This window comes from Pectinophora gossypiella, chromosome 19 (assembly GCF_024362695.1).
Source record: "Pectinophora gossypiella chromosome 19, ilPecGoss1.1, whole genome shotgun sequence".
NCBI classification, from domain to species: Eukaryota; Metazoa; Arthropoda; class Insecta; order Lepidoptera; family Gelechiidae; genus Pectinophora; species Pectinophora gossypiella.
The window spans coordinates 13,264,676-13,278,466 of NC_065422.1; the positions used below are offsets into that span (position 1 = coordinate 13,264,676).

At 37.4% G+C, this 13,791-nt stretch overlaps 1 protein-coding gene across 1 annotated transcript in view; it reads right to left on the minus strand.

The window, feature by feature from the left end:
* Positions 1 to 13,791, minus strand: part of LOC126375406 (neurobeachin) — a gene marked incomplete at its 3' end in the record, with an annotated part of 592,334 nt that overhangs the window by 279,798 nt on the left and 298,745 nt on the right. The window contains exons 11-13 of the mRNA XM_050022313.1: positions 9,035 to 9,175; positions 8,357 to 8,499; positions 5,141 to 5,354 (exon numbers count right to left, since the gene is read on the minus strand). Coding sequence (XP_049878270.1) covers positions 5,141 to 5,354; positions 8,357 to 8,499; positions 9,035 to 9,175 — 498 coding nt within the window. The remainder of the gene's footprint in view (positions 1 to 5,140; positions 5,355 to 8,356; positions 8,500 to 9,034; positions 9,176 to 13,791) is intronic.

Genomic DNA, 13,791 nt, shown 5'->3' on the forward strand with positions numbered 1-13,791 from the left:
CACACCGCACGCGACGCGAATTATATCGAGGCCTTCGACCAATAGCCGTTTGTCCATCTACGTAGATAGCATTCGTATCGTTTATTGGTCGTAGCGCTCAATATAGTTCACGCTGCGCGCGGCGCGGTTGTCATGCAGACCCGGCAGGTTTTATGAGCATGTTTGAGATCTACACACTACACAGAAACATAAAACATGTTTCCCGGCGGGCATCGAAAGTAGAACTTGTCGCTTTGTTTGCAAACATGTCTGTGTTTTGTTTAAAACAAAACATGAAAGGCCTGCCTTCAAAACAATTTGAAAATTTAAGTTGAATTTGAGATTTAACAAAAACATTAATTTCAGGTTTAACAAAAAAAAATACGTAAAAATGGCTTGGGTAAATATCGTTCTCGATTTAATTTATACAATACCTAACTCACAATGTACATCTATTATACACACAAACATATTTTACATGATGATAGACATTGGTTTTGTTATATCCTCGTAACGCCCGGCGCCCGGATTTCCAGACACAATAGTTAAACAATGGGATTTGGATTTTAAAAGGCATCTGGGCCTTACGACCATATGTGCATATAAAATATATACAAATTGACGTAATTATTTTAGGTTATATGAGTAGTACGTATAATAAAAATTTCACATGCAGGAACTGTAAACGAAACAATATATTAAGGCTGCTTTCATACTAGCTTTTCCCGTCGAGAAACCGTCCAGAAAACTTGCTAGTATGAAAGAGCCCTGAACCATTGCTCCAAAAAACATTTTTCATTCGTTTTAAAATGTTACTTTTAAAAAAAAACAGCAAAGGAAACTCATGTAGCTAGAACGAATAAATAGAGATAGTTTTAATTGATCAAAATTCCATTTAGAAGCTTTGAATATTTCATCAAATCAAATTCAACAGGTTTCTACAGTATTGATATTAATTAGATTTTAAAATTGATTTTTAATCGGATTTTATACTTGGCTGATTCAATATTTAAATAGTTATCTATATTTTAAATTGATAACTTTCAGAAAACCTTGCAGGATTTGTGATTTTTTATGTATTTGCGTAGCGCTTCAGCATTGCGTGAAGCTTCTGTGCTGGACTAGAAGCGAATAAAAGTCGTGAAATCCGACAAAGGGATTGTGTCTTTTCTAACATGATGAATATTTTTTTATGGGTGTTAGGCTGACTCTTTGTCACCATAACACAGGCTGTAAGCTATCTTTTGTTACTTGTTTGTGGCTCTGCCCACCCCAATAGGGATTACAGGCGTGAGTTTATATTATGTAAGTGCTTGCGTTTTAAGCAACGGATCGTGGATTCGATTTCCGAACAGTAAGTATATTATAATGTTCATAATATAAACACTTAATCAGAGGAAGTTTTTATTGCTAGCTCTTTAACTTTTAATTGAAACCTTAGGGTAAGAATAGGGTAGTTTCCAACTAGTCAAATCAGTTACTTTTTACTGACACACACGAAATTACTATGAAAACAAAGTGACATTATAGAAAAACGTGACAAAATGTCGCACTTATTACATTTTTATTTATTAAAATTCATAAGTTAAATAGAAAAACGAAAACGTTATTTGTCACCTTTAGATATGTCTTACTAAGCCAGTCTATTACCTACATCTATTAAATTCTCTTTTTTATTTGTCTTTATTTATTAATCAGAATTTCATAATTTATCTTTGACCTAGAAAACTGGGTAGTTTGTGTGAGGTAAAAACTATCAACAACAATTACTTTTGACGTTCAAAAAAACTTTTATGACGTCCAAAAAGCGCTAACTACGTAAGCCAATTTTGAAGAATAAATATTTTTTAATTATTTTTTTACCACAAAACGGCCCGTGCGAGAAACTACATTAAAATCTCAAACATTTAAATCATTTAAACGCGGTAAGAACCCGTTATTATGTGCTTTAATTACATTAAAATCTCATTAATTTACTTATAATATCATTAAATGTATGGTATAATAGGACCTAATTATAATAGTTAATACCGGTAACAGAGCATTTAACAGGGTAGGGACAAATTTGGTGCGCCGTGCAGTGTAATTATGTTCGATTCAATTTTACCCCTCACTGGTATAATGCTATTAAATCCGTAGTGTAACGGCAGTAGTTGGTTTTAATTAGATAGGTAATGTGGATTGCATTTAAATACTTTACACCTGATACTCGTGTTATTCCAGGTTCGAATCCAGCACAGGCCTAAACCAATGAATGTCGAATTTGTTTTCGAATTCATGTTTGGATCATAAATTATTATCGTGAGCAAAAAAGAGAAATCCACATTCCCGAGAGATGCATTTTCGGACGTATGCTACCTAACCTGTATTGGGCTGGATTTCCCATCGCGAGTTGGCAGGTCAGACAAGCAGTCGCTCCTGTAAAAATCTGGACCTGTCAAATCTTCAAGTTACATGATACAGTGCATGAAATACGGTCTTCATAGCCACCGGCTACCAAAAAAATACAAACATGAGTTAATGCTAGGGAGATGTAGCATTATCGCGTTTTTCACGGGGTCCTCTTACCTAACCTGAAGATTTGACAGATCCGGGTTTTACAGAAGCGACTGCCTGTCTGCCCTTCCAACCCGCGTAGAGAAAACCAGCCCAATACAGGTTAGGTCACATACCTCCGAAAATGCATTTCTCGGGAATGTGGGTTTCCTCAGGATGTTTTCCTTCACCCCTACCTAGAATCTTGCAATTATTGTTATTAATATGATCGTACACCTTTTGGTTGGCAGGAAAAAATGCATAAAGCTACCAATTACCTCTTTTACAATACAATACAAAACTCTTATCCCTTTTTGTCCCCTTCTTTTTCCCTATTCTTATTTTTAATATTTAAAATATCGCAATGATTTACTCAGAAATTTAATTTCGAAAGGCAGGGAATTACAAATTAAATGTTACCTAATCAAATAATTGAAAATACGATCACCCGTGTAATCTTTGCTAAAAAAATATATTTATTAAAAAAAATATGTACCTCTTTCAAATCATATTTCTTTCGGAAATTTGATTTTCTCGATAAGATACTCCCAAAATTAGGTTTCGACCTCCAATTTCGTCTAGATAATATTGTGATTCCCTTCATATCTTTGAAAGCCTTTCCATCTTCTCCCAATCAAGTACTTTATACAGCAATTACCCCATTTACAGCATTCTAAACCCCTCTAGTACCACTTTAAGGTCAGAATTACGATCCAACTCGAGTGTAAAGTGAAATCTTAGCAGATGGTCCATGAAATCTGTGCTTGTAAAATTTATATTAGGTACTATTCAGTGTTGGGCTTGTAGTAAAATATATCAGCCACTGAAGTATAAGTTTTATAGAGGCTATAAACACAGAACAGCGTCCTTAGGATGGTGGGAGACCGGATGGACTCCGCGCTGCTGGGCCGGTTCACCGAGCTGCACGTGTTGCGCCCGAGCGCACGGTGAGGTTGCCCATCTGCTTATTATATTATCTACATTACTTGTTACTAACATAGCATGTAAGTTAGTCATACTAACATATCTATGGACTGTAGTCTGAAAATAAATGATTTTTATTTATTTATTTATAAACTCTTATGAACAACATAAGCCCACGAGTCCGCTCCGCTCACGACTAAGCGACTTCCCAGTGAGGTAGTCAGAGGCACATCCATCGTAAGATGATCTCAGTACCCACACGTCACCGTGCTTTCAATTAGACAACGTTATAAGTGGTGAGCCACATTATCTAAATATATAAAAGGAGAAACTGACTGACTGACATATCAACGCACAGCCTAAACGGCTAAACGTAGGCACTTGAAATTTGGAAGGGACGTAGCTTAGGTACCGTAGAGGTGCACTAAGAAAGGAATTCCCGGAATTCCCACGGGAACGGGAATTAGCGGGAAAATCATTTTGTATGAAAAATCTAAACCGCTTAAGTTAGACGCTTGAAATTTGGCATGCAGATACCTTAGTTAACTTAAAGCTTAGTTGCAACAGGATATTGCGAAATTCCCACGGAAACGGGAGTTAGCGGGAAGAAACATTTGTATGAAAAAATTGAAACTGCATAAGTTAGATGCTTGAAATTTGACATGCACTCCCACACACACAAATATCTCTATTTTATAATACGACACGCGGACGAAGTCGCAGGCAAAAGCTAGTCATCTATAATAGTCTAGTTAACTGTGTTAGTGAAATCTGCACTTACAATAAATTAATAACTTATTGGTACAAGTCCGGTACCGGGATTCGAACCAGGGCTCCCTGTTTGAGAAGCAAGCCGGTGTACCGCAAAACCACAGTGAGTTATTGCTCGAGAACATTTACCGAGAATTATTCTTTCCCTATACCGTGATAAAGAGATTTCTCTAAAGCTTTTTCATTCTACCTCACCTCGATACATTATTCATTATTTACAATATCGGCTTATGTATGCTATTCTAATAATAGTAAATTGTTCAACGACGGAAAAAAGTGCCCGTTTAACAAGAAGAGGGTGTACAACCAAGTTGGGAATCGAACTTTATTCCGAGTGATACATAGTGCTTTAGACTTCACCTACAAGGAAAATTGCAAAAATTGTTTGATATCTAATCAGTTACATATTTAAAATTCGTATATGAGCGCGCGATTGTTTTTTTTTTTTCACATTTTACCGCGAACACCACAAAATTTAAATTTAGAAACCAGGGTGAAAACATTTACATACATTTTTTTTCTTTCCACTTATTTGTATGAAAGTAATGCCGTTCTTTCTGTCCCCTTTTCAAAAAGGGAATAAAGCACTTACCTAGTAGGTGAAGTATGTACGTAATATTAAAAAAAAAAACACGTACCTGGGGGGTTAAAAAGGCCACCTCGAAGCAATTCATCCAAAAAAGCAATATTGTAATTTGACATTTGCGCATATAACAGTAAGTGCGCAGTGCACACAAATGTCAAATAGCAATATTGCTTTCTTAGATGAATTGCTTCGATGTGGCCATTTTAACCGCCCTGTATTCGCGTAAAATAAAAACCAATTAAAATATGTGCCCAATTTTTTAAACTACTTTTTTATAAACCATTTTTTCCCGCAATAAAGCGTGAAGACAATCACAAAAGTACCAGGAAAGCATAAAGCGCCTACCTGTTTCAAAAGCAAGTCGGAGTTGGGCGAGCAACACGTGACCAGATGTTTGGTCAGGTGGAGGAAAGATGCCAGAGTATCCGGCGTGAGGTGGTCGCGGCTGCAGCGTTGTAGCATGTGGGATATTACCAGGAACCCACGACATTGCAGCATGTGTTGTTGAACTGTGCCGCAGGACTCCACAAGTGAGCACACGAAGCCGAGCAGCTTCGAACTGTGGAACAAGAAATTCGGTTAGCTCTATGAAGTTCATATAATCTTGGTACGAGAGTAGTACCTTGTATGATTCATTTCTCCATAACATAACATAAATTCACGGCTATATCCCAATTGGGGTAGGCAGAGGCAGAGATGAACTAAGGCACACACCTCACCTAGCTGTCTGTTAGGACCAACGTGATACGTGGTGAGCCGTATCGCCGTCTATACTTAATGGTCGACGTAAGACAAATTAATTAACTCTTTTGGTGCAAGTCTGGTACCACGGTTTGAACTGGCGCTACCCGTTTGTGAACAGAGGGCTAAAATTGAAAGTGATGAAAATATTAGAACAACACATTCGAATTTCAAAATGATCTTGGAAGATGATTGAATTAAACCGTACAAATTATTTAATCGTCCAATTTATAGTTCCAAAACCTGCAAATCAAAGAGTACCTTTGAAACAAAGCAACCCACTGAAATGCGAAACTATCAGCAAATATTCAAACAACTTTACGGTTATTTGTTTAAGGGCTATAAACCCAATCTTCAACCCTCCACCCTCTTTAGACATCGAAAATTGTCGTAAATTGTTTATAAATCCCTTACTTGCGCCATAAATTCAAATAAACGATAATTTAATAACCGAGGCGCATGCAAATACCGTGATAAATCTACCAGGCAATTAGAAGGCAGTAGCAGTGCCCAGAATACACTGGGGATGTTAAGAGACATACGTCTCCTGGCTAATGACATATTTGTTCTCAAACATGAACACACGTACCTTGTAATAGTATGTATCTTGTAGGTAACATATTTCTCAATTTGTGATTGCGTAAAGTAAGGATTCAAATGGGTGAATCTCAAAATTTCAAGTTTGGTGGCGAAATTTCATATTATTTTTTCGTGAAAAATTGGGTTCCGACATGAAAAAGATCCAAAAGGATCCTCGGTTCCGACATGAAAAAGGAATTTTTCAATTCCCAATTTCCCCAATTTTTCACGAAAAAAATATATGACAGTCACCACCAAACTTGACACATTTTGATATTCACCCAAATTCAAATTCAAAAATAGCTTTATTCAGTAGGTAACACAAAAACACTTTTAATATAGTAATTTATAAAGTCAGTTTTTACATGACGAATGTCTCATCCGCCTAAAACTACTGCAGCTTCTCACAAACTATATAGCCGGGGCAAAGAAGCTGCAAGAAAAACCTCAAACCAGGGCTCTAGAATTCTTAAAAAAAAAAAAACAAAATATTGTTATACAATTTAGTAAGTCACTATGGACAATACTAAGGATTAATTTAGTAAGTAGATGGGGAAACAGTGGAGACAATTTTGTCAGCACCCACATCAAACGCGACAAGAATGCTTTGTGATTTGGTCACCTGCTTTCCGCAGTAACCTCTATATTGTTGTAGGCTTAAGTAGATTTAGGCAAAACTGGACCTGTCAAATCTTCGGGTTAGGTAAGCGGACCCAGTGAAAACGGGATAACACCAGGGAAATGATGAGATTGAAATATTAAAATAAAAATCCTCATAGGTAGATAAAAATAAAATTGCATATCGTAACGAAGCTCTTAACTTTTATTTTATGCCGAAATTAATTATACTCTGAACTGGATTCTACTTAAAAAAGAAAAACCAACAATGGATCTCTATTGGGTTCATTTAAACAAGTTATATTGCAATTTGACATTTGCGCCAACAAAAGTAAGTGCGCAATGCAAACAAATGTCAAAGAGCAATATTGTTTTTTTAATTCTTTCTATTAGATTTAGACTCCGAAGCGGTATTCCAACCTGTGACACTACAATGCAAGTCATGCGTTCACCAAACAGGGCTATCACCGAATTACCCTAATTCATCTGTCTCAATAAACCTTGCACAGCAACCGCGCCGCGCGCGCACCGAATGATCGAGGGTTTCGACCAATAAACGAAGTGAATGCTACCTACGTAGATGGACGTCGCCCGGCTATTGGTTGAAGCGCTCGATATAATTCGCGCAGCGCGCGGCGCGGTCGCGGTGCCGCGGGGGCTGTTTGCTATAGACTAGTGATTAATATTCTAAGAGGCGGCGAGGGCAGTGCTAAATGCTCTTTCAATGTAGCCTTCAATGGGCCGACAGTTATACGGCGATAGTTTCAGGTTGCACTGTCTCGCTTCTGTTCTGTTGTTAAGAGATGGATGGAAACTGAAAGGTTAATTGCCGAATTTTCAATACTTTATCAATAAGGTCACATCGGAGCAATTCATTTGAAAAAAAAAACTCACGATCCGGAGGTCCCGGGTTCGAATCCCGGTGGGGACATATCACAAAAACACTATGTGATCCCTAGTTTAGTTAGGATATTACAGGCTGATAACCTGATTGTCTAAAAAGTAAGATGATCCGTGCTTCGGAAGGCACGTTAAGCCGTTGGTCCCGGTTATTACTTACTGATGTAAGTAAGTAGTCGTTACATGTTAGGGGCCCTTAGCGGCTCAGTAATAACTCTGACACCCTGACACACGATAAGAAGAAGAGTGATACTACTACCAAAATCCTATCGATCAGCAACATCACATGGGACTAAAACATGGCTGGCGACGAGTGGGTGTATATACTATACACCTCTGCCTACCCCTTCGGGGATACATGCGCGATGCTACGTTATGTGAATATCATTAGTATTTAGCACCGATCAATGACAATATAATGATAGTAATAATCTAATTACAGAGAGTCCATGCGTGTGTACGATTGCATGGTCAACCTCACTGGTTTTAATTAGAAATTAACATAGTTCCTGCGCACACATTATGTATTAAGTCTGATCAATTACTATTTTCATTCGTTTTTTTATGTTTTATTCTAGATTTCTCCAAACGGTATTATTCATTACTTGACCTGACAAATTGGGAGCGCTGCGGGCGTTTTTACATTTCACTAAAAAAACCTTTGCAATTGAACGAAACTTACAATGTAACAAGATTAAAAGTACCAGGAGAACATAAACATACCAGAGCATGGGGTCCCGTTTGGGATCGGCAGCGGGCGCGTCGTGAGGCAAGTCGAGCTGTGCGAACAACGGGAACAGAACCTGCACGCCCCCGATTGAGTTGAGGGCGCTGTGGATAGAATGCGTCACCACTGCCTTCACCTCCTGCGCACCAGGGAGACATGAAATACAAGATATTAGAATAAATACGTTGAGAAAATACAGTTGGGATAGCCGTGAGCTGTTTACGTACGGCCAATCAAACAAAGATACACACAGTAAATAGTATCTAATAGGAGCTAACAAAATGCTTATAACCAACCTATCTAATAACCTATCTATGTTTGTTCATTGTTGTGTGCAATATTTGATACAAACGCTATTTATACAGTATTACTAGGAACACATAACTTTCATCATTTGACACGTTTTGCTAGTCTGTCACATATAAAATAGTCCACACTTAGGAACATAATTATTATGTAACTATGTTTTTTCCGTCCCCTAGCTAGGCATGAAGCGTTACACGTGTAAGTGACAGTACCAGGACATCATAACCCACGCATATAAAATTAATTATTCCATCACGTTGTTAGACAGAACGTGATAATTTATTCAACGTCTGGGAACATTCTCGAGTTTTTCTTTCCATCCCTCATGCATGAAACGTTACAGTAAGTACCAAGACATCATAACTTGCCTGGAGCATAAGCGCGTGCGGCGTATGCACGAAGTATGACACGTTTCCTTTGGGGGCGGACTGTAGACATAACTGACCGTCTGTTGCCACTGGGTTGTACATAAAGACGATGGCTGATGACAGCTTGCCATCGTATAACACCTGTTGGAAAAAGAGTATTAGATATTTGGAACATAAAATAATGAGGAATTTGGATAAAACAGTTTGGAGGGTAGACGATAACACGATTCGATGTTAAAGATTCTATCGGCTAACTAAATCGAGAGCACATTTCTGTGTTTTAAATTAATTTAATCACTTAATTTAATTAACAATAGTATATGAAGCTGATACCAAACTTTGGGTAACTAATTTATTCTTTCAAACTGAATTAAACATAATTGTTTTATATCGGGGACTTTAAGTGACTTCTAATTAATTTAATGAAGAACATGTTTACATATTGAAATGAATATTTATTTATTTAAAAAATAAAGTTAGTTTAAAACGAAAGCGCCCATAAAACGATCAAATAATTACTCAAATACGCGTTTGTCAAAACAAAGCCGTAGACTGATAAATACAGTTTACCAAACAACGTGTAAAAAAAAAAAATTGATTGACAGCGAGTTTGTCAAGCAAGTTTGATCGTCTGTGTTCATGTTTGTCAAACAAGCGTGCCATTGCCGTACGCATAGCTTTGCCTATATTGCTCATTCTTCAGTTTCACGACGAAAACTCCGTTAAAATCCAAACATGCTTGATCACATCCGTTTGTGTTTAATGAACCAGTAAAATCATTAGCGTATAATTTGACAAAGAAGATCGTTTACCGGTCGCTTAAATTATTTAACATAAACACCACAGAAAAGGTTAAATTCAACCGATACAGACACCATACAAAAACAACATAAACATGCAGTACGTACCTTACAACATAAAACACAAAATAATCTGCTTAGATGGTAAGTTGATAAAAAAATCTGAATCCTCCTTATTTTTTTTTTTGACTATTGCTACAAGGCAATCGCACATTCACAATACATTCAAGATACTCAAATACTATATAGTAATTAGTATATTAACTAGATACACAGTAAAAAAAAAACTTATAGAGGTAAAAGGGTCATCGGTCGATACCAGGAAAACATAAGCACATTATTAGCCTTATTAGCTCTAAGCTACTTAAGTTCTCTCTAAATACAAACGCGTTATACGATCTGAGGTACCAGGATAACATAAATACAAAGCAAGATGTAGCACTCTTCATGTGTATGAACGTATTATCCAAGGCTTGTCTAACGAAACCCGAGTATTGCGGCCGAACATACAATAATGGTTATATTGCCAACGAAATAAGATATTAGGGGTAGCTATCGCATACAAAGAGTAAGTAAGGTAACCCGAATAAATATTATTAAGGTATAAATTATGTTGGGTGTTTTGGTTTAGGGTTATGTTACCCTTGTACGTTAGGTAGATCCACTTAGTTATGAAGTAGGTATGGAGGTCAAAGATAATAGAAATGGGTCGCGATCTGAAATTAATACATAGGTATCATAAGTGGATTTCAAAGTGGAAAGCTAGTATTCATAATTCAAAAATATCCCTATTTTAATAGCAGTAGTTTTCAGTTTTTTTATTATAATCTTCAAAACGAAAAAAAAAACAAAATATAATAATATAAATAGGTTCATCGTGCGCTGTAGATAACTTTACAAAAATCAAGAAATCAATAGTAGAATTTTTGTCAATCAACTTTTTTTAACGTTACTTATATTATAAGGTTTGGCTTTAACTTGGTCGGACAAATGGGGAGCGCGAAGGACTCTCACCCGGTACAAAATTTATCGCCAACTGATTGGCCGCTTCTATAGCTAGAGTAATCGAATTGTCAGTATGGCTAACAAGCGCAACGTGACAAAATTTTGACATTTTATCGATTCTGACGATATAATTTTGTCGTTTTGTCGGTTAGTGCTAATATGTGAACCCAAATAAGTCATGTCGTTCTGTCAAACTAGGAACATAACCAGCCACGCATGTGAGAAAAATATAAACTTATCGATTTCGACAAAATTAATTGAATCGATCGATAATTTTATCACGATGCGCATGTGTTAGTCAATCACCGAATGCACCTTCTTGCTAGAGTTAAAATCTTTTTTAAACTCAACCAAAATTCTAACACGGATGTTATGCTCAATTATACAGCAAAATATAGGGGCGAACAGTACTCAGAAAACAGAATAATTTATTCAAGGTCATCATCATGGATAATTAAAAATTTTGGTTGAAGGTTGAAGGCCAATGTAACATTTTTGAATCTCGTTACGATGTCACTTACACACTGTATAATAACTCTGATATCAGGGTTGATGAGGTTGGTAATCCACCTCACAACCCACACGTTAGAAGAGAGAGGGAGAGAGTTATTCACTCCAGGGAACAATGTGGTAAGTCTTAAGTTGGACACTAAGGAGGATGTCGCAAGTCGCAACATGCTCCTTGCACTCTAAAGTTGAGTCACAACTTGTAAGTAGTTAAGTCGCCGTACAGAGTCGCAACTACTCCTGAGGCCGCAGACAAAGGATGATGAGTCAAAACGTCCCCCTTTACCAACAGATTTTAGACATATCTTATTCGAAGCGTCTTAGCGAGTTGATATTTTTGTTCTATGGCGACTTTCTCGAAATACGCGGGGTTTAGCCGGAATTCATTTTTTAAGTACTGCCTGGTACAATATTGTTTCAACCAATTTCGATTTTCGACGAAGCTTTTTTTATACTATTTCTAAAACCTATGGAATTTGAAGTTAGAACTAATTGGTAATATTTTTAAAGATACTAATGAAATACAACAAATTACCTGTGGGAAAGGGGGACGCGTCTCATACAGTTATGGTCATTGTCCTTTATTTATACAAATTTTGTTTAGCCGGAATTCGGGTTTTTAAGTACGATTTTGAGTACCGCCTGATGATATAACATTGTTTCAACTAATTCCGATTTTCGACAAACCCTTTTTTTAATTTTATTTAGAAATTTAGAAAATCATTAATTTTACGACAGGAAATTCCAGTTGATATCAACTCAGAATCATGGTCTGAGTTGATATCAACTCAGAATCATGGTCTGAATCATCCCCATCAGTATTCGTTACGGTGTCACTAACACTCATACTTACTTGTATGGCTACCAGTATGTACTTGTACAGGGCATAAGTGACATCGTAAAGAATGCCGAGAGGGATGTTTCCGCTCATTATTCTGAGTTAATATCAAGTGGAATTTTCCATCGCAAAAGTATAGAATTAAAAAAATACTAAAAAAGATCATGAATTTTGCGACGGAAAATTCCACTCTATATTAACTCAGAATCATGGTCTGAATCATTCGCCTCAGTATTCGTTACGATGTCACTAACACCCTGTATACCTATATTATTACTTGTTTAACTCGACTGTGCTTTATACAGGACCATATTCTTTGTATTAACTTCACCTACATACTTACTTTAGGCTAGTATTAGACAAGTTAGTTCACACTTCACAAAATCCTCCGGCGACGCGGTAAACACACGGTCATTGAAAACTTGTGCAAAAGCGTCTGGCTTTAAGACGCCAAAGCCGTAAAGTGGAAGCTTAAGTGCTTCAAGTTGTTCTAGATTAGTTCGCAGATGTAACGTCACTCTAGCCGCTGTATTTCACGCCCCACTCGGGTCATGGCTTGCGTAGTGAAGTGCCATTCCCGAGAATGTACATTTTTTTGATGCGAGTTCTACGAATAAATAATAATAAATAATAAGTCAGGAAGAGTAACAACGCTCACAATTTGACGCCACTAAAAGGTACACTGAGTGGGCGGGGCTTAAAACGACTACTCGCACCTACTTCAGTCTGCCGGGCGCCGTCACTGACGTATGTCATTGCTCGATTTATGCTCTATTTCAATAGAAAAAAGATCTTCGACCTTTTAGAATGTCGTGGTGCCAATATTTCGCCGGCGTTTGTTCATAATTACTCTTCCTGACTTATTATTTAATCGTAGGAGTTATTGTAGATGGCATTAACTATTTGGCCGGACAAAGGAAATGTTACACATAACAACAGCGGCCTCCGTGGTCCAGTGGTTGAGCGCTGGGCTCACGATCCGAAAGTCCCGGGTTCAATCCCGGTGGGGACATATCACAAAAATGACTTTGTGATCCCCAGTTTCGTTAGGACATTGCAGGCTGATCACCTGATTGTCCGAAAGTAACACGATCCGTGCTTCGGAAAGGCACGTTAAGCCGTTAGTCCCGGGTACTACTTACTGACGTAAGTACCTAGTCGTTACATGAGTCATGTCAGGGGTCATTGGTGGCTCAATAGTAACCCTGACACCTGACACACGATAGAAGAAGAGGTACAATCGAACAGCATAAGTTCAGTCACTGAGCCCTGCGAATTATTTGTGAACAGTAGTGAAATTATGAACCATTAGTTGTCATAATTATAATATTTGTTTTTGTAGGTGTTTTTGGGTCTATTACAGAAACAACATGTAACCAGGAGGTCTTAAGTGCGACCAGTTAATTTATTACTTGGTAAGGAACTGATTGGACTTTTGCAGTTTATCGTACATCCATCGCAAGATGAACTAAGTACCCACACCTCACCGAGCCTTCTGTTAGACCAACCTGATAGGTGAGCCGTATCGACGCATAGAACAAGTTACAATGGTTATGTTTCGTGTTGTAAAAACTTTTTAATAGTAAGGACACTGGTTGCTTTTTTTC